Below are 25,352 nucleotides of genomic sequence, written 5' to 3' on the forward strand. Positions count from 1 at the left end.
TGAAAAGGAGCTGTATAAAGAATTATTTATGTCTATTTTTTCATTTGTGAAACATCAGTATATGCAGTGCAATGCTGCTCCCCAGTCAGAAGTTTCAAAAGGTTTGACAGTGAAAAAGGAGAAATTGAGATACTTTGATAAGTGCTTCAAAATGGACTGCAAGCCAGTGTGACCTTAGAATGGAGATCAATGAAAGTATGAGTCAAGTGAAGGCTTAATTCAGGATTTAACCATTATTCCAAAATGCAGAATATTTTCTCAATTCTTTTTATAAATATGTTTTTAAGTATTTTACTGAATTCTGGAATGCTCCTATAAACATAATAAGGAGATGAGAAAAAATGGTTTCTTAGAGGCGAAAGATGCGATTGGAGTCCCGGAGAGGAAAGCATTGACAGCTGAACAGCAAGATTTTTTTTTTCTGATTTCTTACTACTCTTAACCCCTGTGTCTACTTTTTCCCTCTTTGAATAATTATTTTGTAAGTTTATGTTGAAGTGCTTCATTTCCTTCTTTAATAAGATAAATAAAGCACTGATTATGTATGCATTACTGAGCAGTTAGTGATCATTCTGAAATGCAAATGCTATAGTTTGACTGAGCTTAAGTCTTAGATAATTTTATAAACAGTTCATTTATACAGCTTCACATGAAAACCCTATAAAAATTTTATGACTGCCAGTGAATTATTTCTTCAGTCCTTCCAACTGTTTCCTGCCTTTTAGCCCTGCTGAAAATCCCTCCAACATAGCCTGTGACCTTTTCTGCCAGAGATCAGTAAGCAGAGCCTTCAGAGGAACCCTTCAGTTATGTGAAGTTTTGCATAACTTTGTTGCTGTGATACCACAGGGGGCTCATCTTGCAAAATCCAGTGCTAATTTCATTCTTTGAATGTTACTGATGAGGCTTAGTTTTTAATCTTCTGGAGTCTGATGTCTACATGTTTTCTTAACATTGAATTTTACTCGTTCCGAGTACTAAATGTGGTTTCTTGGGTATGTATAATCATGCCTAAAGATACAGGATTGGAATATGCTATCTCTTATCACTACAGTGACATTCTGTTCTCATATATTTATGCAATAGTAAAAGATCATATCTTGTGTGATGAGAAAATTTTAATGGGGACAGGATATTCTTCACGTAAAGAAGAAATAAGATGATCTTATTTTGCTGCCAGTGATTGCATAACCTTATAAAAAAGGGTACTATATGTTGGAAGTGTGTGAAGAATGCATCATTAAATGTCTGACCAGAGGAGGCAGAGGAATCTCTGTCATGACTGCACAAATAAAAAAAATGCTGCTCACATTATTTTTATTCAATATTTTACAATCATTAATTCTACAGAGAATTTGAAATATGAGTACTTGTGGATTTGTAAAACTTACTTAGGAAAAAGATTATAGAGTTTTAAAAAAAGGAAAAAAAAAAGCTTAATTTCTAAAATTTAAAACTTCCTTGAGCAGCATGTTTACTCATGAAAAATATTTTTAATAAGCTGTTTCAAGGATATGGCTGAAGATGACATTTCTGAAGGGAAAAAGAAGAGAACATTTATAACTGGTGACAATCATGTTCCAAGCATCAGCTAGCTTTCCTCATCATAGTCTCTGCAGATTTCCTTTTTTTATTTTTCATTAAAGGAAACAAAGAGATGATCATACCTACAAGTGCTACCTAACTTGTGGTTGCACAGCAGTATGTTATCAAAGAGAAGGCATGCATACTCTTGCCACAGTTCTGTATCTAGTACATCTGCATAAATATGGTTAATTTTGGTCAGTAAAACTTTAATTATACTTTTAGCTTTCAGCAATCAATCCTTACGTTATTTACATGTGTAGGAATCCATGTCATTGCTCTTGCATAGGAGGAAAAGTATAATGAAAATGTTCTCCCTGCCTCGTAAGTGTTAAGGATAGCACTAGAGACTAAACATAGGGAGAAAGACTGAAACACGATGTTTGTTGATCAGATAGGCAGTAATCAAACTATTCTCTTGCTGACAAGCTAACCAACTCTTCTTAGGGTGTGAGGGTTTTTTCCATTGTTTGTCTGGATAGTTTTGAAATGAGTGTATTTGCACATGGGATTTTTAGATGAATAATGAGATAGCAGTTTCATAGTGCCTGTTCTAACTGTGCTTAGCTTGTTGTTTATATGCTTCCTATCATATCTTCTGAGAATAAATCCTCTTTAGGAATTAGCTTCTTGAACAGAATATTTTACTTAATGGATTTCATCTGTTCTTTGAGTATTACCTCTGGAAGTTTTTTACTTGCAGAGAAGTGCAGTGAAATCTGTATTGGTCTTAGACAGTATAACCAATACAGTTGTTCAGCCCTCTTTTAACATATAGACTTGCTTTCTTTAAAGCATAGTTTATGCAACATGTACCAAAGTGAAGTTGTATGTTAGAAGATGTCTGTGTATTATTAGCAAGATCATTTCAAAGGCTAAAGCCTGAGAGACATAATTATGTTGATGTGGACAACGTTGAAAACTTGGTGAAAGTGAGTGTGATCCTTTAATATGTATTTTGGAATTTAGGGGAGCCCCGTGGGATAAGGGTTGTGATGGGGAGCAAAGTGTGTTTGCTTTCATAAAGCAGGTTTAATTGTGTTGCATAATGATTGTTAGAATTTGCACTCAGATAAAGTTTTATATCTTTAAAGGATAAATTCCATCATGGTTTTCGTCTTGTCATATGTCAGTAAGTCTTTTTTTGATTGTCACGATTAAAGCAATTCACAAAATAAGGTGGAAGGAATTACCTTAAAAAAATTACACATTTATCCTAACCTGTGTTCTGGATTAATGATGGAAGAGTTTCACATAAAGATTTTGGATTCAGCTGAAAAATTACATGACAATTTTATTCAGTTATTCTTGATGCCTATCAATTGCTTGTCCCTTTAAAAGAGGGAAATGATACCAAATCATCTCAGATATAAAGACCAATATCATATCCATGAGGAAAAGATGGGATTTCTAAAAAAAGTAAGTTTCTATGCTATGTTCTGTCATTTATTACTATTTTATATTATCAAAGAGTTTTTTCACCTACCACAATACAAAGAAGTATGAATTACATACAGGATCTAGTACTAAATTTGAAACTCAACCTGAGCAATCTGATTTTAACTTGCCTTTCTCTGAGCAGGTTTTGAACTAGATGACCTCCAGTTTCCTTCCAGCCTAATTTTTTACAGTGTTTCTGTGATTAACTCCCAAAACATTCTCTCATTCTTCCCTTCTACCCAAGGGACTTGTGAAAACCACTGCTGTTAGAAGGGTATGTTCACTTGTCAGATCAGGACAAATGTGGCTGGGAAGAAATGGGGATGAGAGGAAGAAGGAAATAATTGAAGTTGGTCATAATCTCTGTGCTATTTGACTACTTAGCAAGAAACATAATCCTTCTGCCACCAGGGCATATATTTTTTAATTTTCTTCACCTTATCTTTTTGATTGTTCTGGATAAATCCTGGTTGGTGGATTGCTCCTGTGTGCTCAGCATGCTAATAATTTACTGAAAGCAAGCAGGATTCCTGCCCTGGTGTGATGTTTGCATCTCTGAGGACTGCAGCTTTGGGGCACTGCTTCAGTGCAGACATTGGTCTCCAACCTGAGATCCCAGGCAGAAAGCCAATGGGACGAAGGCTTTACAGTTAACAGGTCCTCTCTTAAGAGCCCTGATATTAACCCTCCTCATCTAGTGTCCTTGCTTGAAAGAACGGTTCTTTTGGTGTGACTGTTGTCTTTTACTGTGTATAATAACATTATATGTCTCTTGCAAGACTCTCACCAGTTCAATTGCATAATGTGTTATGGAAACTTTGGGGCTCAAAGATGCATGTCACACTGTTATCCCTTACACTATAACTGTCAGTGCTTGGAGTAAGACTGTTTACACACTGCTTAGTGCACATGATATATGTTTCTATTCTCATTCCCACCTAACCCCCAACAAATGTGACTAATATTTTGCACACAGACATAAGTGTTCTCTAACATTGCACTAAAACATCTATAGATGCGTGATCCAACTTCAAACTGGAAGGCATTCTGTGATGAATAGTGTGGTGTTGAGCCAAAACCAATTAAATCTTGCTTAGAGGAAAAATGTTTTGGATCAGGCTAAGCCTCACACTAATATAGCTACATGGTCTCTGTCTGGGTCAAAGTGAAGGCAAAGATGGCAAACATCTGCCCATAAGGTATCAAAGAGAGGGATGGTGGTCTGTCAAAAAAAACAGATGGTGTTGGGAAAGCTTACCTCAAATTTTACCTCCAGTGTCCTGGAATACTCTGGTTGAGTGGGTCTGAAATCTGTCATTCAAAGTGATCTATTCCCAACTTGTTTTTGGATAACTGAATGATATTTTTGTGGGCAATATCTGACACGTAAACAGTTCCTTTTGATTTATCTTAAATTTTTTTATGATCAGCGTTTCCAATTTTAAATTTTCAAAGTTTATCCTTCTGCTGTCCTGGTTTGAAGAGATCTTCAAAAATCTTGCTTATTTTTGGTGCAAGCAGTATAAGACAGGCACAGTCAGAATAACTGCTAAACTTTTACTAGATGCAGTGTTTGAATTGGAATGAATTTTATGGTTTTGTTTAGTTTTGGTTACTTGTTTTGGGTGAAGAGAAAGATAGAGGCAAAGGGCTTAAAAGAAATGAGTTTTTGCTTTTGCTCCCTATTCAGGCTAAGAATACTTCGTACATTGCAAATGCTCATGACATTCATAAAATTGTTTTTCACCCCACCAGGGTCAGACTTTTCTCTGCTGTCAAAGTGTTAATATATGCATTGATCCTGAAAAGTGTCAAGTGGTCCAAAATTTTTAGAACACAGAATAGTCCACTGAACAGATGAAGAAAAGAAACAATAGGTCTTTAAATGTCTTAATACCTATTTAGCATACAAGGTGTGAATCTAGAGGTTTATGTTCCTACTTGAAAGCCATACCAGCAGATTGAGTGTAGGAGGACAGCCAAAACAAAGGCAGGATAATGTGGACAGCTGATGAGAACAGTAGGAGTCAAAAAGAGGAGTAAAAGGGGGTTCGGAACAAAAGAGAAGTGGTATGATACCAGATGTAATATTGACATTTTCTGATTTGATTCCTAAGTCTCCTCTAACATACTGTGCAGGCTCAGATAGGTCAGTCTATTGTGTTGTTTGTTTTCCCAAATCTTTAGAGTGGAATGCCAACATCTCTCTGCTTCTACAAGGTACTGTCAGTTTATCGACATTTACACAATATGAATTTATCAGAATTTATATAACCTTTTGAAGACTTAAAGTGCATACAAATAACATGAACCAGGATTTGTAACTTTTAGCAGTGTTGCGATGGATTGATAATTATTGTTTTCAATGGAAAAGTGAAGTAAATGTGCATGTTGAAACTGTGAGAGCATAAATTACCCTTTTGTGCCTTTTGTCCACTGGCCAGCCCCTGTCTGGATTTGAAACTTGGCAGAAAACAGGTCAACACCTGTTACATATTCTTCACACAATATACAGCAATGGTTCCCCACACCTGGCAGGGTGTCACACCTTTGAAAACCTTCACCCTGACTTGGCTTGCTTGCCTGCATTGAAAATGAGATGGGAAGGCAAGACTAAATAATAATTAATTTGTACTGTTTGATGTTTTTTTATGACAATAACTTGTCATAATAACTTGTAGAGTGTACTGTTCTCATTTTCAGTGTAGGAAGTCTAAGTGAATGTTTTTACATAGTTGCTTACTGCGCATTTAACATTTCTGATTCTCCTTTCTGGTTTGTATTAGACGTTTTTTTGCTTTGAAGAAAAACTACTCACAGTTATGTCTTAACAAGTTTTAAAGTTTTTTTTATATGAATAATCTTTTCTGTTTAAAGAAGAAATACATGATTCTGTCTAGCTCATAATTAGCAATATGATAAATGCCTACTAATTTTGAGCTCTGATAATTCCTTTCTTTATAATAGTTATTACTTTTACCAAAAGCAAACCCTGAAAAAAACATTGTAGATCAGATCATTCTTTTCTTCCTTTCACATTAGTTTAGTTGTATAAAGGAGCTTTACAATATAGCATATCCATCAAAACACTTGGTCCTTTCTGTTGCTGATATAAGGACTCAATTTGGAGTTTTCACTTCTTCAAAGCAGAGTTCCAAGAAAGGATTGCCAAAGTTTTGTGACAACCAGCCTTTCATTTTGCTGCTGAATCTACAGGGGCAGGGAATAAACCACTCTTTCTGAGCAACTATACTTAAAAAGTGGCTCAACAATGCATTCAGAAATTGAATGTAGTGCTACTTAGCACAAGCAGCTACAGTTGCAGAGCACCCAACTTTTCTAAAAGGGAACTGCTGAAGAAATGGCTTCTTAGTCTTGCATTTCAAACCACTAATGTTCCAAGTCAAAAATTGCCATGTAGATGTAAATAAATGAGAAATTCTTGGGGAACAAAAGATAAAAACAAAAAATCCAGACTGTTGTGTAGTCCTTGCTTAGGTGGAATCAAAGGTGACACTTAAAGGCAGTTGTGTGCCTTTCCATCTTCATACCATTTTCTGTACTACTCTTTTCTACTGTCATCCATCGCGGTAGAAAAAAAATATCTTTCTCATATGTACATTTTGTAGTTTTAGGAAGATTTTGATAGGAACCTCAGTTTTAAAAAAACATTATTATTTTAATGCTCCTTCAGTAGCTGACAGCCCTTGAAGTGTTGATACAAAGTGTTCCTGTATTGTAGGGATTCTCAAAAAAAGAATTTGTAGTTCTCAGCAGGATTTCTACATAAAATAGTGGAATCACAGTAAAACATAGAACAGAGTCAAGACATATAAAAGATTAGATTACATTAGTGATGAAGGGCAAAGTTACTTGACCGAGTTCACAAATTACTTTGCCTGAGTCCAGGGCTTGTTTCTGTCTGTGCTGAAAAAGAACATTAGGATTTGTTTAGAACCTTATTTATGCATTGCCTTTCCACAGCAAATGAATGTGATTATTGTTCTTAATGTGATTATGATGTGACAATACACTCCTGGTACTTCCATCAACATAAACAAGTAATTTTCAAATATAGAAATTAGCAAACATAGATTGTTAATTTCCCCAGAAAATTTGTTGCAACCTAAACAACACATTAAGCATTATAGAAAGATACAAACATACAGACTTTTCCCCTTGTGTTCTCAGACTTGAATCCCAGATCCCAATGATGTAATTGAGAATATATACATAAATATATATTGAATGAAGCAGTGGTTGTAATGTTGAACAATCATTATCATGTTAAATCTTTGAATCTGCGCAGTAAACTTCTGTAGTTTAGAAGTGTAGAAGACAGAATGGTAACATAAGGGTTGGTTAATTTTCAGTGAACCTCACTTTTCATAGTCTGGAATGTGTTCAGCTACCTGTAAGGTTTGTTTGTACAGAACCAGTGCTTTCTTAAAACTTTGTGGTTGTGGTGGCATGTTATTTCCTAGACTTTGTATTGAAGTCTGTAACTCATGTTAGTTGAAGGATTTTCTTTTATTTAATAGATCCTTTAGATGAAGGTTTACTACTGTATCTTTGCTTTCCAACAAAGGAGAGTCCATGTAAATTATACTTTTATGTAAAATGAAAATATTGCTTTATGTCTAGAAGGCCTTCTAAGATTTCAGGTTAAGTCACAGAGTTCTTACAGACCACGCTCTTAAGGTCACCTGTTTTTTTCCATTTTTTAGCTTCTGCTAATTATAATATGTCAAGTAATGGAAAGGTTGAAGAGAAATTGGAGCTGTGCTTACTTAGTAACAACCAGAATCAGTATTGTCAATACAGTGAATGCCATGCAATCATTTAGGAAAATGAAATAGCTTATTGAAGGAAGTTGCAATCTAATTTGTATCACTTTTTTTGTACCAATGGCCAATGGTGGGAGGAAAGGCTGACAAAATGAGTGTGTTTAACTGAGATAAGAGATGATAGAGCAAGAAGTTTGTCTGCCTAATTTAGCATGAAGCCTTGTGGCAGTAATTATCTTGCAGAGCTATTTTTTTCCAGTTTTTGCATTTGTATTTACATTTTTCTTCCATCCTTACACTTGCAACATCTTCTAGTTGTAATATCTCAAGAAAAATTACATTTTCTGCGTTCAAATCTTTTACTTTCTGCATAGTTCATTCACCTTAACCTTAAGCTAAATGTTTGAAGGTTTTTTAAAATTCAGACTCTATTCTTTGCTGAATTAATTTGAGTTGTATGCTCAAAATAGTGAACCTAGTAATATATTTAATAGAAAAAACTTCCTCTTCACTCTCTACCTTTCTCAGCTTCCCCCTTCTTCGTCCTCCTTTGCTTACTTGGTTCTTCTTTCCCCTACGAGGATATAATTCCAGACCTTCTGCCATTTAAAATTTATTAATTTTTTTAATGACAAAAAGATTAGAAAAAAAATCATTAGAAAAAAAATCATTAGAGAAATCATGTAGAAAACTCCAGATTTTTCTTGCACAGAAAAAAAGCCGATTTCCCATGTAAATATATAATCTTGAATGCTCAAAAATTCACTACTATGCCCTTTTGCCTCAAAAGTTTAGAAATTAAGTTCTAGGAGTGCATTGATAAATATTATGTACAAAGGATTACAGTCCTATCACTCTGGGGCCTGTCCTCTACCCCAGTTCAATTCTATTCTTTTATTTGTTGCAGATGGGGAACCCAAGGAGATTTCACCACTACTCACCCTCGGCCTGTTGTCAAAGTAAAACTCTTTACAGAAAGCACTGGGGTGCTGGCACTTGAAGATAAAGAACTGGGAAGAGTAAGTATTATGTGCAGAAACAATTTAATAAACTTAATAAATACCTGAGAAATTGTGCATAAAAATGCAAGTATTGATAAAACATGGTATAGAACAGTATAAGGTACTCAGTACAGCACCTGCTGTTCTGCAGCTTTACCAAACAATGCTTTCTTTTTAGAGGTGACTTTTGCCAGTGTTAAGAACATGGTAATTGACTTGGATTGCCTGGAAACCTTGATGGCTCATTTATCTAGTTTAAAACATTTTAAAATTCCTAGGTGACCCCCCAGTGCTATTCAAATTAGGAGTGGAGAGGAGAGAGAGAGAAGATTTGGCATGAAATAAGCATAGCAATTGACTGGGAAATGGGAAAAGGGAAAGTAGGACTTGAGTGGTGGAAGGATGGAGTGGGGAAAGAAATTACAGGTGTACTATGTCAGAATAAAACACAAGTTCTCACTCTTGTACTGTATGAGTTTCCCTTCTCTACACATTTAACATGTCTAGATGAGGACAATCTTTGGCTCTTCTTGGGACAAAATCATGGGCTAGAGAGTGTAGTGTATCATAGAAAGAGAAGGGTAGTGCAAATGAGGGAGGGCCTGGAAATCTCCCCCCTCCATCTCCTGTCAAGGAGGCAAGTTGGCCATGCATCACCTGTTTGCACATCTGTCCTCCTGTGCCTCCCAGCTCTGACCAGACAGACAGATGCCAGCTGGTGGTGGTCACTCAACTCAGGAGAAGAGGGAATCTGCCGGCTTGCTAAAGACTGTCTTATAAGGAACAACTGGGATTGTTTAGTCTGGAGAAGAGGAGGTTGAGGGGAGGTTGTAGTGAGGTGGGTGTTGCTCCCAAGTAACAAGAGATAGGATGAGAGGAAATGGCCTCAAGTTGCACCAAGGAGATTCAGACTGATTATTAGGAAAGATTTCTTAACTGGAAGAGTGGTCAAGCATTGGAACAGGCTTTGCAGGGAAGTGATTGAGCCACCATCCCTGGAGATGTTTAAAAGATGTGTAGGTCTGGCACTTCAGTCCAGGGTTTGGTGGGCATGGGAGTGTTGGGTTGACGGTTGGACTTGATGGTCTTGGAAGTCTTTTACAATCTTAATGATTATATGATTCTATTCTAAGATTCTAACTTTAGTCACTGTTTTAACTGGAGTGTACTTAAAAATTCAATTCAAACCTGCTCCCTCTGAGATATATGTGCTGTGGACATTAGTTCTCATCTGTCAATTACTTTTTTCAACGCTTGTGTCTTGACCTAGTACTGCATTTCTACGTTGTTGAAGTTTGCATTTCCCTTAGCCTGCAGTTATTCTGAGGGTTTTGTTCTGTTTAATATAATTAGAAATAGAAGGGTGGCATCAAGCTACATGATTTGAATTTTGAACTTTCATCAGGTACCAAAAGGTTTCTTCTGCCATCAAGGGGTCAGCTTTTTGTAAAAACAGATCCATTATGTGAAATATGGAGCCAAAAAAGATTTCCCCAGAGCTATAGAGGAGAGTTTTGATTGACCCCATCAGTGTGGGGAAGTTTCTCATAGTTAGGACCTTAAGATGTAGGTCCTGATCTCAGTAATAATAGCCATACAGCTCCTTGGTTTAAGGAGGAGACACTGATGATTTCCAGGGGTTACTGCTTATGTCAGAGCAGAAGGGATGCAGGCTCATGCTTTCAGTAGAGATGACAGTCTAAATTTACAGCCCTATATACTCCTTGGTTGGGACCAGAGGCTGAGGACTGTTCATCCACTGATGCAGAAGTCCCCATGTGAGCACCAAGTGACAGTCTGTATATCTTCTTCCTTCAAGACATTTAAGATATGGTTAACAGACAGGAAGTAGTGTTTACTGTGTCACATCTCTGTTATTGCTCTATTCCTCTAAATGTTTGTTGGGGTTATAATTCTGGCTCCCTGTTGAAAACTTTAGCTGTCTTCAAACAAAATCCCAAATCTTAACCTTTATTTTCTGTTCTACACAAACTGGAGGGCAGTTGGACAAACTCAGTTTTCCACTGAAAAAAAAAATTGAAGATGCATAGGAGGAGAAAGGATGGGTTTTAGATTTGGGTTCTGCAGAATGTGAGCTTCCGAAGTCATGGTCTGAATCTGGTTGTGTGGAGCTCTGTGTACTGGGAGTCACTAAACCTTTAGAAAGTGAAGCAGGCTGCATCTTTGAAGCTACTGCTAAGAATTCCCTTTATTCCCACATCTTTGAAATGCGTAGCACAGTTTTTATGTGACTAACATTGCTCTGGCTACTTCAGTAATTTTTGTATGTGCATGCAAAAGGCAGAATTGATGTTTGCATTTGTAGATGCAACAACTGAGGAAGAGTCAAGAAGCTTTCAGAGTTTGGAGTAAATGCTTCTGAAAAATCAGCCTGGTGATTGCTGAAACTTAGGGATCAGACACCACTTTTCCTTGCTTGATACTTTGTGTATGAAGATGTTCAAACCTAGTAATTCAGAGTGACAGCCATTGTGCTTGCTTAGCACACATGTGAATACAAAGTGAGAACAGCAGGTGGTGTTTGATTGCTGATACTTACTGAATATAGGAATATTTCAGCCTTGTTGCTCTGACTATTCAATTAAGAGGGAACTATTGTCTCACAGCCTGCTTGTCACAGTCAGCTAGAGCTGGCAATAATTATCTGTGCTGTTAGTCTGGGTTTGATTCGAAGGCATTCTGAAATAGCTTTACTGGCTAGGTACATGTACTCTCATGACTGCCTGGTTTCTGAATGCCAGCTGCACCAGTCATGTTGTTTGTCTTCTGTGCTGTGTTCAAAGGTCTGCTGAGCAGAAACAATTTCATACTATGAATATATTTGTTTAAAGCCTGCCATCCTGGGGAATGTGTTTCTCCATATTTTGAAATTATTGAGGTTTCTCAGGTCTGGGGTTTTGTGTCTCTTTTTTTTTTTTAAGTTTGGAAAATAATAAGAGATTGCTTCCACTCCCCCTTTTCTTTTGCTCTTCCAAACAGTCTGCCTGTCAGCACCCTGCTATGTCTTGGCTGAGTGTTATTGTTTCCATGTTAACAGGGGTTTTCTCAGTAGCTTCTCTGAAAAAGCCTCTTGTCAGAAATTCTTGAGATATTTTTCATTCAGGCATGCTATCTCTTAGATATGGGGGAGAGGCTCTTTGGGAAGGACTGAAAGCCATCTTTTACCAGTTGCTAAGATCTCTTAAGGTAAGTGGTCAGCTGGCAGCATCAGCAGAGGTCCACTGATTGCATAAATTGCAGTCTTCCCAATTCTTTGTCAACAACAGTATTTGAGCATTCACCATGTGCCTGTTCAGTTTCTCAGTTTGATTTTCATTTTTTTTTAACCACCTGCTACCAAAGTCTTGTCTCTGTGTTTCAGCTGTAATACAACTGCAGCTGAAAAGCAAGAGATCACTCAGTAAGTGAAATGATGGAGCTTGTGTAAAATACTTGTAATCTCCCTTGGTGATCAGCTCTTGTTAATCCTTAGGTGAGAACTTCTCTAAGGGACTTATTTTTGAGAGAGCCATCTCCTTTTCCCACTTCTACCTCCAAACTTGTCCCTTCCCATGAGCTGCTTTTTTGTCATCCTCCTGGCAGCATTCCATCATGACAATGCTCAGAGGACCCAAGTGCAGTGCTTGGCAGGCTGCTGCTGGGGCATTAAAGGGAACTTGTCATACCAACAGCATCTTCCAGCTCTCTTACTTTAACCTGTTTTGGGGCAAGGGTCTGACGTAACTCTGAACAGCTCCAAATTTTCAAGTTAGAGGAGAAGGCAACTTGAGAGGAGTTAGTAGAAATTTCAATAAAAAATAGGTAAGAAACACTGGGAACAGAGTTACACAAACAACATTAAAGGGTTTCTACAATGTTACTGGTCACTTCTGTACTAGTCTAAACCATCTTTAGTAATTTTTGGTTTATAATGCAATTTTCTAATCAATAAAACAGTGTATTTAGCTAGGAGATTTTCCTATGAACTTTGTTCAGAAATAGCAGGATATATTTGCATGTACCAGATAATATTGGGTGCTTTTTTCATAACATAAAGTTTAATATTTTAAAACATGAACGAAAAAGCCTTCCATAAAACAAATTAGTCCTGTTGAGTGGTGAAAGCTCTGTTTTTCATAGTTGTAAATCATCATACATTGAATAAGAGTATCAGGTAGAGCAAAGAAGTAAGAGAACTTGTTTTCTTCACTTCATCTTGGGGTTTCTTTCATGACCATGAGTGTAGTATTTGTTCTGAACAGAGCTCACAGTGCTGCTTATGGTTAAGAAATGAGATGTAAAATTCAGTTTTCACTTGCTTATACCTTAGCCAGATTTTAAGTGTTGAGGCTAAAAGTTTTCATCATTAGTGTGGAATAAGGTACAAAGAAAATGCGAGTTTGGTCAGTAGCAAAAAATAATAATTTGTAACACCATTTGCGCTCTTCTGGAAGAGAACATGGGAACTTCTTTTGTGTCATCAAATCTTCTTGTTTTCCTGTTAGGAAATAATGGTTAGGAAACCATGCAGTTTGAGGAAGGATAGGAAGCTGCATACCAGGAGCCACAGGAACTCCCTGAGGTTCCAGGGAGCAGGGTAGGATGGGGACACCAGACAATTATAGACTGTTTGTAGATTGGAAGGGAGCATCTAGTTCCAACCCTCTGACATAGGCAGGGACACTTCTCACTAGAGCAGGTTGCTTGATGTTCTGTCCAACCTGTCCTTACGCACTTCCAGGGATGGGACAACCACAGCTTTCCTGGGTAGGCTGTTGCAGTGTCTCACCACCTTCATAGTGAAGAATTTCTTACTAATATCTAACCTAAACCTCCCCAGCTTTCTTGTAGGCCCCCTTCAGGTACTGGGAGGATGCTGCTGTAAGGTCTCCTTGGAGCCTTGTCCAGGCTGAATTGTAGCTCTCTTAGCATATCTTCATAGGAGAGGTGCTCCAACCCTCTGATCATCTTTGTCACCCTCCGGTGGACTCGGTCCAATGGGTCCATGTCCTTGTGTTGGTCACAGTACTCCAGATGGGGTCTCACAAAGATGCGGTAGGAGGGGGAGGCACCTCCTTTGACCTGCTGGCCTGGTCCACTGCATGCAGGAACCGCCCTGGGATGGGGACAGGTTGAGGGTTTGATCTGCTTTTTGAAGATGGCCCAGACTGTGTTATGAAAAAGATAGTATTGATGGGCTGCATCTTTATTTTCTTTAGGGTTTTGGGATGTGAACTGTACTGAAGGCAAGTGACAGTATGGTCTAAGAAAATGTAGTGCTAGATATGATTGGACCACATGGTCAAGTGTTTTAAATGATCATGAGATGAATTTACTGAATTATCTGAACCCACAGTGCTATTGTTTCAGTTGGGTGTTTTCAGCAGAGCACTGGGTGAAGTAAAAATTTAGGTTCTTTTTTAATTGTACATGGCCATTTTCCAATGTCAAATGTTCCCTTTTGTTGAAAACTGGTAATTCAAAATGAGCTAACAGAGAAGAAAATTTTATTAACTCAAAGTATGAAATTTCCCATTAGTAAGAAAAAGAATGAGTTCATGTTGGAAATTAATCTATAACAGTAAGCTTGTGTCAACTGATTTATTAATTATGAAACGTTTCTTATTCATCTTTCAGATTGGAGGAGATGCAACAAGAATCTTCATTGCTTAGTATTACTTCCGTTAAGGACTAGAGTTTTGGGGTTTTTTTTCATCAACTTGTTTTTGTTTTATGATTTGCAGGTAGTGTTGTATCCAACATCCAATAGCCCAAAGTCACCTGACCTGCATAAAATGATTGTCCCCAAAAACAGCCAGGACAGTGACTTGAAGATTAAATTGGCAGTGAGAATGGATAAACCACCCCACATGAAGCACTGTGGGTAAGTGTCCATTTTCTGGATGTTTGTATCTATAATTTTACTGCGTTGTACCCTCATTTAAGCATCTGTATCTAAAACCATAAAGTTTTAAAAACTATACATGTGTACAAAAGTTCCTACAGTATGGCATTACATTATATCCTCATTTTACATATAAAGTTTGGAATAGTCAGGAATAACCTTAATATCAGATGCTCAGTGATGTGTAAAGGCAGATTATGAGTTAACTCTGAAATACAGTACTAAGAGTAGTGTCACTAAGGAACTGCTTTTTAATGTTAAAATTTATTGCACTTTGGGAAAAAAAAAGGTTATATTTAGAAGAAACATATTTTTCCCTTAAAATCAGATAAATCACATGCATAAATGTTACAGTATTTCCAACATAGCATCTCCTTTTCTTTCTCTGTCCACTATACTGTATATCTCTTGAAAGGAATTTATGTACAAATGCCAGTTTAAGGATGCTTTTCATTTTTTCTGTCAAACACTGACACTATATGGAATAGCTTATAAAGACATCTCCCCCAGACACTAATCCTCCTCCCAACAGCAAAACCCCGTAGTGTTGCTGACAGTAAGAAAGGCTGTATCTGGTGTTATAAAGTAATTTCCAGGGCTGTTTTCTATCCTTTCAGCTTCTTCCAAATTAAGGAGTAGTATATTTCTATTCAGCATGTTAATGTAGGACTAATATAGTGACCATATGATTTTGATTTCTTTTCAGTCTCCTTTCTGCTTATTGTATACAAACAAAAATTGCCAAAACTTCCTATAGTCAATTATCTTGTTTTAAACAAAACCAAACAAAACCAACTTATATAAGTTTTGGCTGAGCTGTAATTAGTTGGGCTGAAATTTCCCAGGTGTCAACCTCAGCCCAAACTTTGATTTTGGGAAACTTAGGCACAAATGATCAGGAGTGTAACAGTGAGACTTGCTGGTGTGAAACTGAAGCTGGTGATGAGCACCTGGAAGGAAAAGGAGGGAAACCAGTCATGGAGGTACCTGGGGAACTGGAGTTGCTGTGCTTGGAGACTGGGACTGAGATGAGAAGACTTTCATGTAGGGCTGCAAATTCATTAATAAGGGAAATGGGATAATGTGGCAGGAGAGAGCAGGAAGACCAGGCTGCCATGGGCAAATTGGAGTGGAGAGGGGACCCTGGGAGAAAAGAGCTTGTCTGTACTCGATGCTCTCTGGTCAGTCCTCACACCCTGCCCTATTCATATGGGCTCACCAAACACCTCTGAAATGAATTGCTAATTGTGGCTCCTCACTGTCTAGATTCAGTCCAGTAGCATGGGTTCAGTCTTCTGCTGCTTGGAGGTACCCACCCAGCTAAAGTGGTGAATGCTGCAGGGGTGGCACAGTTCTGGCTGTGTTCTTTAGTGGTTTGTGAAAAGGAAGCCATGGGGACAAGGGTGACTTGAACAACAACAGTAATGAATAATACACAACAGAGATATGTTACTTGCACATGACCTGCTTGGTTACATACTTCACATTACAGCTACATCCATGCACGTATCCCAGTGCATATATCCTCCCTATCCATGCATTACAGCTACATTACACCCATGCACCTATCCCAGCAGGTGGCTGGGAAAAGTCCCCATTTTTAATCTGGTCGCTTATAAAGTTGGATTTGTGCTGTCTGCAGGCCAAATTAGAGTCTAACAAGCAACTTACTTTGACCTGAGTCCAGAAACAAGAAGAAATCCAGTGCTTCCTCTCATTATGTTCCTGGGTTTCTCCAGAGGCTTTCTTAGCTAGGAGCTGTTCTGAGGTCTTCAGAGTGTCTTCCTAAGCCCCCAGTTTGCTTTTCCACACTGGCTCATGTCACTAGTCATCTTGTCTGAGCATTAAATGAACTTCCTAATCAAGTATTACTTTCAGTAATTTAATTCACTATCCCTTCCATCCACTGTTGCTGGCTACTACTTCATGGTGATTTTGAATCCTAATCTCCTGAGTGGGCAAGTTGTTTTCTTCTTCATTTTAATTCAGGGTCACTGCAGTTGCTGTTCTCCAGGCAATTTTTTTTTCTTCCCTCCAAAAAGGTTTCTCTTTCTTTTATTTCCCTTTCTTTATAGCCATTAGCTGTAATGATTGCTGCCTACACATTTGTAAAGAAAAGTTAGGGCACCAAGGGAGTGCAGTATAGACTTGCCACCAGAAATGTATATGAAATGAAAGAAAAGGTTAAGAATTTCCCTAATAACCACTGAAAAGGTTGATGAAATACTGATACATGATGGCACTGGAGTTGCAGTGAGAGGAAGGAAGGTGGTATTTGTTTGGGAGGCAAAAAATGCCTTCTAGGATTATTAATGTATAGTCAGGAACCATTTTTGCTATGAAAAGCCATCATCTGCATCATCTGTGCAGCCTTCTCTTGGCTTTCTGTGTGAGTGAAAATACTAAGTGGTCATTTACTATTTTTTTAAGAGCAATTCCCACTTGCTTTAACTCACAGATTAAAGCTATTCTGGTTCTGAACTGATACTGTGGATACAGAGAATTCCTCATTTGTGAAGAGGGTGATGGTTAGTATTCTGGGAAGGCAAAGGAATATTTTGTGGTTGTTAGTTGAGCTGCTACATTGTTCTACTTTGAAGGACCTGTGTGTAAGGTCCTTACACCAATGTTAATTGGTGTTTCTACCAATGTTAATTGGTGTTATTTGTTTCCTGTGCCCAGTTTGATCACCTGGAATCTGCTTTCACAGAGGTCCCAACACTCACAGTTGTTAGCTAAAACCAGTTGAAACTGGGCTATAAAATATACATTGTGCTGTTAGAGTCCAAATATCCTAAAATTTACATCCTCATCTTGATATCTGAAGTGTAAAGTTTTCAGTACTTCAGCTCTCCCATTATGAAGTGAGAAAACCAACTCCCCATCTCCCAGTGTCGTAGACATTTGAAAGTAAATCTTGGGAAGACACTGGTAGGAAAGGTTCCTCCCCACCTCTTGAGCTGGGGCAAGTGGAGCATGGTCACTTTTCTAGTAAATGGCCAAAGACTTGTGCTCTGCCAGGCAGTGGCATTGTGGTGCCAGGATCTGCAGCTCTTTGGTGAACCCAGACTAAGTAGAAAACCAAATAACTTGATTCTCTCTGTAAAGCAATGCTAGGGTAACACACAATAAAACAGGCCACAGGATAAAATGAAGTGTTAATGAGCTGGAAGGCAGCTGTTGCTATCCTGAGTAGTGAAGAGGACTGGGTAGTTTCATTTAGTTTAGTTTCGTTGATTTTGGTTTATTATTCTAAAAGTTAATTTCATTTTAGTATGTGGTCAGATAACCTAAGCACACAAATTAGGGCAAAAGAAAAGGATGAAAGAATGAGATCATCCTTGTCATCACATTATCAAGGTGAAGTTTACAACAATCTAGTTACCAAGGAGCTACTGTGATTATCCCAGGTGAGTTCTAGCTTCACTTTTCATAAACATCTCATGTTTTATCTTTGCCAATCTTTGAATTACACAACTTACATTTTCTGTGTCATTCCAAGTTAAGAAGCTAACGTACAAGGTTCATATTTGTCTCAAATGAGATAAAGGCAATCTTTTGGCATTAGATAGTGCCTTTCAGCTAAGAAACTCAAAAATTACTCAAATTAAAATATTACCCCCCCGGCCAATTGCAGAAAGAGGATCCTTATTAGATTAATGTTGTATCATGATAGACACCATCTAATGTCTGATGGTAATAATAAGACACCATTTTTTTCTTTTATGGGAGCTACACTCAAATTTCTCTCTTTTTGCAAGGTCAGTAAAATTGTGGGTTTATAGTTTCACTCCTTCAGAAAAGTTTCTTCTGTTTTAAGACTGAGTTACTGATGCAAGGGATGTGCTGAAATACTTAAAAACCTATTTCCAATTTATGCTTCAAGAATATTGTTTTACAAGTTATACTGTCATGTACTTCAACTGAGATTTTTAATTGAGAAACAGTATTCTAGACTGCAGCACCTTCAAATCATGTTCCCTCTTTGGCTTTCCACAGTAAAAAGAAGCAATTATATTTCAGATTAAAGTATAAACTTGGGATTCTTTTGTTATAAATGTAAACTTTTCTACGAGCAAGGAATAAAAATCCTTATGACTCAACACTATTACAAATTTCAATTGCAGTACATTTATATCTCTGAAAAAAAGAGCTTTGCTCTAACCACAGTATTTTTACAGTAGGGTTTATGGTGACACCTTCATACAGCTAAACTAATGTTACTTGAATAATGTGATTTAAAAAAGCATTTGATCAAGGAAACACTGTGGTTTTTCTATGCATTCTGTTATATGCTTAAAAAAAAGAAATACTCATGGTAAACATAATCCCATTATTTCAGATAACATTTTGTAATTCTTGTATGAAAGGTCCTCAAAGTATGAAACAACTTAAAGGATATATAACCATCCTTTTCTGTTTAAGCCCTGTCAGTACATTACAAGGAAAGCATTCACAGCTAGAAATTCTGAGTAAAGACAAGGTAAATGTCACTATTTAATAGGAATTTGTAGAACAGTTCCAATTACTGGCAATTCATGATACTTTAAATTTATTTCTTGTAATTGGAAATGTATTTGTGCTCTTCTTGTAAAGTGTTGTAACCTTTTCTTTGTATAAAATGCAGAGCATACACAAGAAATTTTTTTAATATTCTTTGTCAGGGTAGTAAAGGCAATGTTCATACAAAAGGTTTTTTAACATTTCTATTACTTCTGAACTGTCAGAGGAAATAAGCTGAATGTAACCTAAAAACTTCACATATAAAATGCTAAAAGCCTGTTTGTTTCTGTCAAGTTAGAATAGCATTGTTAAGGAGGTACTTTTTGGTTCAGGAAGGCTCATTTGGCTCTCCTTAACTCATAATTAAATTAGGGTTGAAAATTGTATCAAAAAAGGTTACAGATTAATCCACTCATGGTATGTGGGTTACTGTAAATACCTTTTCTAATGCATGGGGGTCTTGGTTTTTTTAATGTGACTTTGAACATATGTGTGCATTTAAAGCTTGCATTATTTTTAAAAATAGATTTTGTGTCAGCTAAGCTGCCTGCTAGCATAGCCTAGTGGTTACTAAAGGGTATTATTCTGTTGCTTCCAGTCTAGAAATAAAAAATGAATACTCATCTTTTTTTTATTTTTAAAGAGCTTGCTTTAAAAAAAAGCTCTGACAAATCTAACCATCTGAGCAGGACAATATTAAAAAATGCAGTATTATTCAGATTAGAATCTGAAGTAAAAACATTTCATCGTGGCTCTTGTCCAAAACTTTTTTCCAGATTAGAAAGGCAAAATTCATTCTTACAAGTTCTGTACTGCTTCATGCTATGACATGTTGCATATAGAAATGTTATAAGATCAATTCCTTAAACTTTTGTGTTTTGAATATACATTCTACAAGTACTTGGTTACGTACATATCCAGTCTCCATCTCTCATCTGTAAAGCAATTTTTTTTTAGCAACTTTTTCAAAATACACACTCTGAAACTGAAAGAATGTGTGACATGTTTTCTCTCACAATTTTTAAAAAATAATTATTATTGTATGGGGTCACCATGAATTTGTAAATCTTTCAAAGAATTTTCTCTTGTGCACTTGGAATTTGCTGAAGTGTTCTTAGGAGAGCATTTATAAAGAATAAAGATAGCTACTGCTTCCTTTATGCCACTTAAGTATCATATTTGTCCTGCTGATGTGATTTTAGAGCTAAAGGAAATCTGTGAGATGAATGCCCTCTGAGCAAGTTTTTCAAGATGCAGAATTACAAGATAAGCAATTGTCCACTCTCATTTTTACAACACTTGTTTCCCATTGATAGGAGCTCATTGGAGAGGAAAGGAAGTATAATTATATGTGTTTTACAAGGGAGTGGACTGAAGCACAGGAATGACCAGAGATCACACCAGATCACAGGCCATTCAGTGACCAAGCTTAGGAGAGCACTGGGGTCAGTCTGCTGCCTTCTCAATAAGTAGGGTTGTAGTGTGTGTGACCTGTGTCACCTGGATAAACAAACCATTGTCAAAGCTACTACTGATCTCATTGGTCAACTAAGAAGACCCAGAGGGCATTGAGGTTATTCAGAACAGTGGTGGTTCCATCTCTTGCATGCTGCTTGTCCATGGTCACCTGGCACAGGTGGGCATGAGGAAGAGCAGAATTATCTTTGTTACTTCAAGAGGGGTAATCTGAAGGCTGATCTGAGGATAAGATCTTCTCCCAGTATCATTATTTCAGAGAAACGTGCAGGTGAGCACATTGAAATGATGCTATTTCAATTCTGGGTTACTATTACCTGTCAGGATTACAATCACACTTCTCTTAGCTAGTGCTGTGTGCCCCGTTGTCACAGGTTGGCCTTTATGTTGCATATCATGAATTTGAAACCAGTTCCAGACCTTTCTCTGATCTGAAACACATAGGTTTGTCAGGTTAATTCTGAATCAGTTTGTTTTACCAATACTAAAAGATGAAACAGGAATGAAATTGGCTAAGCTAAAATGTCAAGTTTAAAAGTGATGATAAGAGTTGGAAACCTCTATATATCCAACATTTTAGAAAAATCTTTCCAAATACTTTTTATAATACGGTAATATGTACCACAGATTTTCTCAGTTTTTATTTTCTGCTAGATAAAAAAACCATAACTTTCTACCTTACTTTTCAATAGTTACTGAATATACTTTTCTTAATGGTGAAGACTGATATTTTTATTTTTTTTTTATGAAAGGGAGGGGAGTCTACCTGAGAGATTCCTGTTCTCTTTTTGATTTATCAACATAATGTAGTTGCTGTCTAATGTTAAGATAAATAGCTGTTTACCTAACTATACTATTTCTTCACCTAGATACTTAGTCTTTGTATCTTCATAACACTTGATTTCACTTGCCATAAAGTCAGCTAGCACCATCTAGCTTTCTGTTTGTTGCTATAGCACTTTTGCTTTCAGCTTAAAAAGGGCAGCAGGGCACAGACTTCAGCAGCTCTTTTCTAGAGCAAAGTTCTCACTGTCCTTTGGTAGAAGCCTTATTTTTCAGCTTCTGAACATGAAGACTGGGAAGCATAAGGAAAGCCGAAAGGAAGAAACTGTGGAGTTTGTTTGCATTTTGCAAACTTTACATAATAATATCAGATAGTTAGTTAGGAATGCTTTTCTGATCATCTTGTTAAATGGCTTCGATATAGCAGCCCCAAAATGTAGGTATTTATGTCAGACCTCTCTGGAGTTTTCTCAAGGTCACTGAGTAGGTAGGAATACCCTGACAGATTGGTTTATCAATGCTGAGACTTTTGCTATAGAAAAAAAAAAAAAAAGGTACGTTGGAATTGTTGAGGTAAATTTTTGTCTATATAGGTTTTCTCCTAAATTAAAATAAATACCTAATAATCAGACAACAAAGCTTTGGAAGGGTGAAACACCAGAGCAAGAGGTGGGCATCAGATGTAATCTTTTTCTTCTGCCAGTTCACAATTTATCAAATCTAAATTCAGGTCAGAGGTAAACTGTACTTAGCTACCTAAATGATTTTTAAAAGCTAAGTCATCTTTTATTTTAAATTAAGCTATGGCTACTTTGATAGATAATAAAACAGTTTCACTACAGATACATTGATCTTTATAGGTAAAATATACAGTGTTGATGTACATATTTGTATGAAGATGAAATTAAATAGGTATTTTATATTAAATAAAGATCACTTCAGTTAATTCTTGTGAGGATTTTTTGCTTGCACTGGTGGTAGTTTGGGGTTTGTAATGTCCTCTGACACATATAACTGTTTGGCAGCAGACACACTTGATTTGTTTTTTTAACACCTGCAGTTTTGTTTGTAGAATTTTCTTATCCTGTCAAAGAATACCAGAGTTGTTAAGAAATATAGGTGGAGTGTTATCAGTGTTCATGTCAGAGTTCTTTATATTTCAACTAAAATTTCTATAACAATTAGTCCCGATTAGTCTCAAATACATTTAGGAGTTAAGTGTTTATACAGATAACTGACAGAGATTGCCCACTGCCTTTTGCAGCATTAGGCCTTCCAGTATTTTAAGACCTATAACCCACATACAAATGAGAGGTTATTAAACTACTTTTATGCCATTAATGAGATGCCACTCATTCCTCACGTGTGTGGGTAAAAGGTGCTTGCCATGCAGGAAAGCCTTGGTCTTTGCCCGAGTCTTGATTCACTAATCATATAGCCAAAATCCTACAATTTCATGAGGTTGTCTCAGTTGTTACTTTGTGAAAACTAAGATCTCAACACAGGAACCAAGTGTGTATTCAGGTCAGATGGGTGTTTGCAAAACTTAGTGACTCCCTCTAGCTATCATTCTTAGTGTGCACAAGCTTTTCTTGTCTCTCCTGTTACTGGCAAATGGGACAATGTTTGTTGAGTGTAGCTGATCTCAAAATTCATGTCCTAACAACCTTGTTATCACCTACCTGGGGAGATGAACTCTTTTGTTGTTTTGCAACAAGAGTTGATGGAGATGTCAGTATATACAATATGGAAGGTAAACAAAAGCAGACATATCTAAAGGGAGTACTCTACTAAACAATTTTTTTTAAATCAACCAAGAGTTAGAGGCTTTGTTTTAATTTTACAAAATATTTTAGATATGACCATTTGAAGTCATGTGACTTGGCAGCAGAGAGAGAGGGAGAGACCATACTTGGCGAGCTCCCCATCCTGACGAAAACCTGACAAAGAGATTCAAGGACCCGCACTCTAGAACTGCTGGGACCACCAACATGGTCACAACACTTTTGAATTAGAGTTAGCTCCTGCTCAGACTCAAAGTATGGAGAATAAGACCTCATATTTGCTTGCCATATGTAGAGGAGCTTGAAGATACTGAGCAAAAGATTTCATTGTAGGAAGACATACAGAAATATGGGAGTTTCAGTTAAGTTTCATTGGCTTCAAAGGAAGAAGAGAAATGAACGTCAAAGCTCCATAGCAGCCTTCCAGTACCTGAAGGGGGCCTACAGGAAAGCTTGGGAGGGACTTTTTACAGGGGCTTGTTGTGAGAGGACAAGGGGTAATGTCTTTAAACTGAAATAGGGTAGATTTAGGTTAGAGATTAGGAGAATATTCTTTTGTGTGAGGGTGGTGAGGCTCTGGAGCAAGTTGCCCAGGGAAGTTGTGGAAGCTCCATCCCTGGAAGCATTCAAGGCCAGGTTGGGTGGGGCTGTGAGCAACCTGATCTGTTGGGAGGTGTCCCTGCCCACACAGGGTGGTCGGAACTGGATGATCTTTGAGGTCCCTTCCAACTCTCACCATTCTATGATTCTGTGATTTTCCAACCCTTTTTCAACTTAGACCACTTAGCACTGCAATCCAAAATCTTAGGACTGACCACGATAAAGTGCAGTCTCAGTAAGTAGTTTTGCAGTGCTGACCCAAGCTGTATTAATGCCAGTGCTTTACTCATCACCACTGGGGGATGTGTAGCTTGTTGGAAAACGGTGAGGGAAAACCAATGCAACCAATATGGCTGGTAAACAAGCTTCAACTTGATTGCGCAGTAACTTTTTCTTATATAGTGTTTCTGTGACCACACCCCCGCCACCAATCATCAACATAACCTTTTATTGGACACCCGGTGTGTTTACCTGTAGCACAGCGAATCCCTGGTGCAGGTAGCACAGGATTGTGGGCCGATCTAATTGGCCCCTCAAACATGGGGTTGGGCACGGCAAAGGGGTCACACCCCCTACCTTTCGGGAACATTTGAGAGCATTCTACGACAGTAGCTGACCAAACAGACTTGCATTGAATTGCACACACAGTTGACTGGTGAGGAAAAAAGAGTTTTCACTATAAAATGTGAGCAGCAATAGGGAATGGACAGGGCAGCAAGTGCCACTGTGTATTCAAGAATGTCTGCTCATCCCTTCACATAAAGGTATGCCAAAATATCATCTAACATCCAGCACCACATATTTACATGTATAGAGCCTGCTTGGTGAATGAAACTGCAGAAGCATATGTCAGAAACTACTAGGAAAAGTATTTGCACTTCAAACTTCAGAATGCTTCAGGGAATGTAGTCATTGCTTCCTGGATAGCAGTAATTTCTGAATGCCTTGAACTGGAAAGGCATATTGCTGATGTGTAACACCTACTTTTCCTGCAGCATGATGTTACCTGATTGTTTTGAAACCATAAAAGCTTTTCACTAAAGCCTGGGAAGAAGACATTGTCTTTTGTTTCAACAGTGGCTCTCAGACAGTTGCTGGCTCTAGAGATCCAAGACTTTGATGTGTGTGAACATTGCTTTCTGCAAGACTCAAATCTCAGCAGAGTAAACTCAAGTATTTCAAGAACTTCTGACATTTGGAATTAGGCTACTGAGAAAGTAACAAAAAAATTTAAAACTAAACCTGTGACTTTACAGATCAACAGAAAAATTAAGCAAATTTTGGCCCATAACTACAAAAAAAATTAAATTTGGGTCCAGTAATAATGGTGTATATTTTTTGTTTAGTCAGAGAGTCAGTGTCATTCATATAGCTGTAATTATCTTATATTTCTGACAAACCTGTCCTCCTGTTTACATTAATACAACATGCAGTTGTATATACTGAGACAGAATTTTCCTATGTTCAGTATAAGTGGCATTAACTGCCT

The 25,352-nt window shown here is 37.4% G+C and overlaps 1 protein-coding gene across 1 annotated transcript in view; it reads left to right on the top strand.

Moving 5' to 3' along the window:
- The window catches only part of CADPS2 (calcium dependent secretion activator 2), a 277,107-nt gene that overhangs the window by 118,425 nt on the left and 133,330 nt on the right, over positions 1 to 25,352 (top strand). The window contains exons 7-8 of the mRNA XM_030447170.1: positions 8,719 to 8,830; positions 14,557 to 14,696. Coding sequence (XP_030303030.1) covers positions 8,719 to 8,830; positions 14,557 to 14,696 — 252 coding nt within the window. The remainder of the gene's footprint in view (positions 1 to 8,718; positions 8,831 to 14,556; positions 14,697 to 25,352) is intronic.

This window comes from Calypte anna, chromosome 1, assembly GCF_003957555.1.
Source record: "Calypte anna isolate BGI_N300 chromosome 1, bCalAnn1_v1.p, whole genome shotgun sequence".
In the NCBI taxonomy this organism is placed as follows: Eukaryota; Metazoa; Chordata; class Aves; order Apodiformes; family Trochilidae; genus Calypte; species Calypte anna.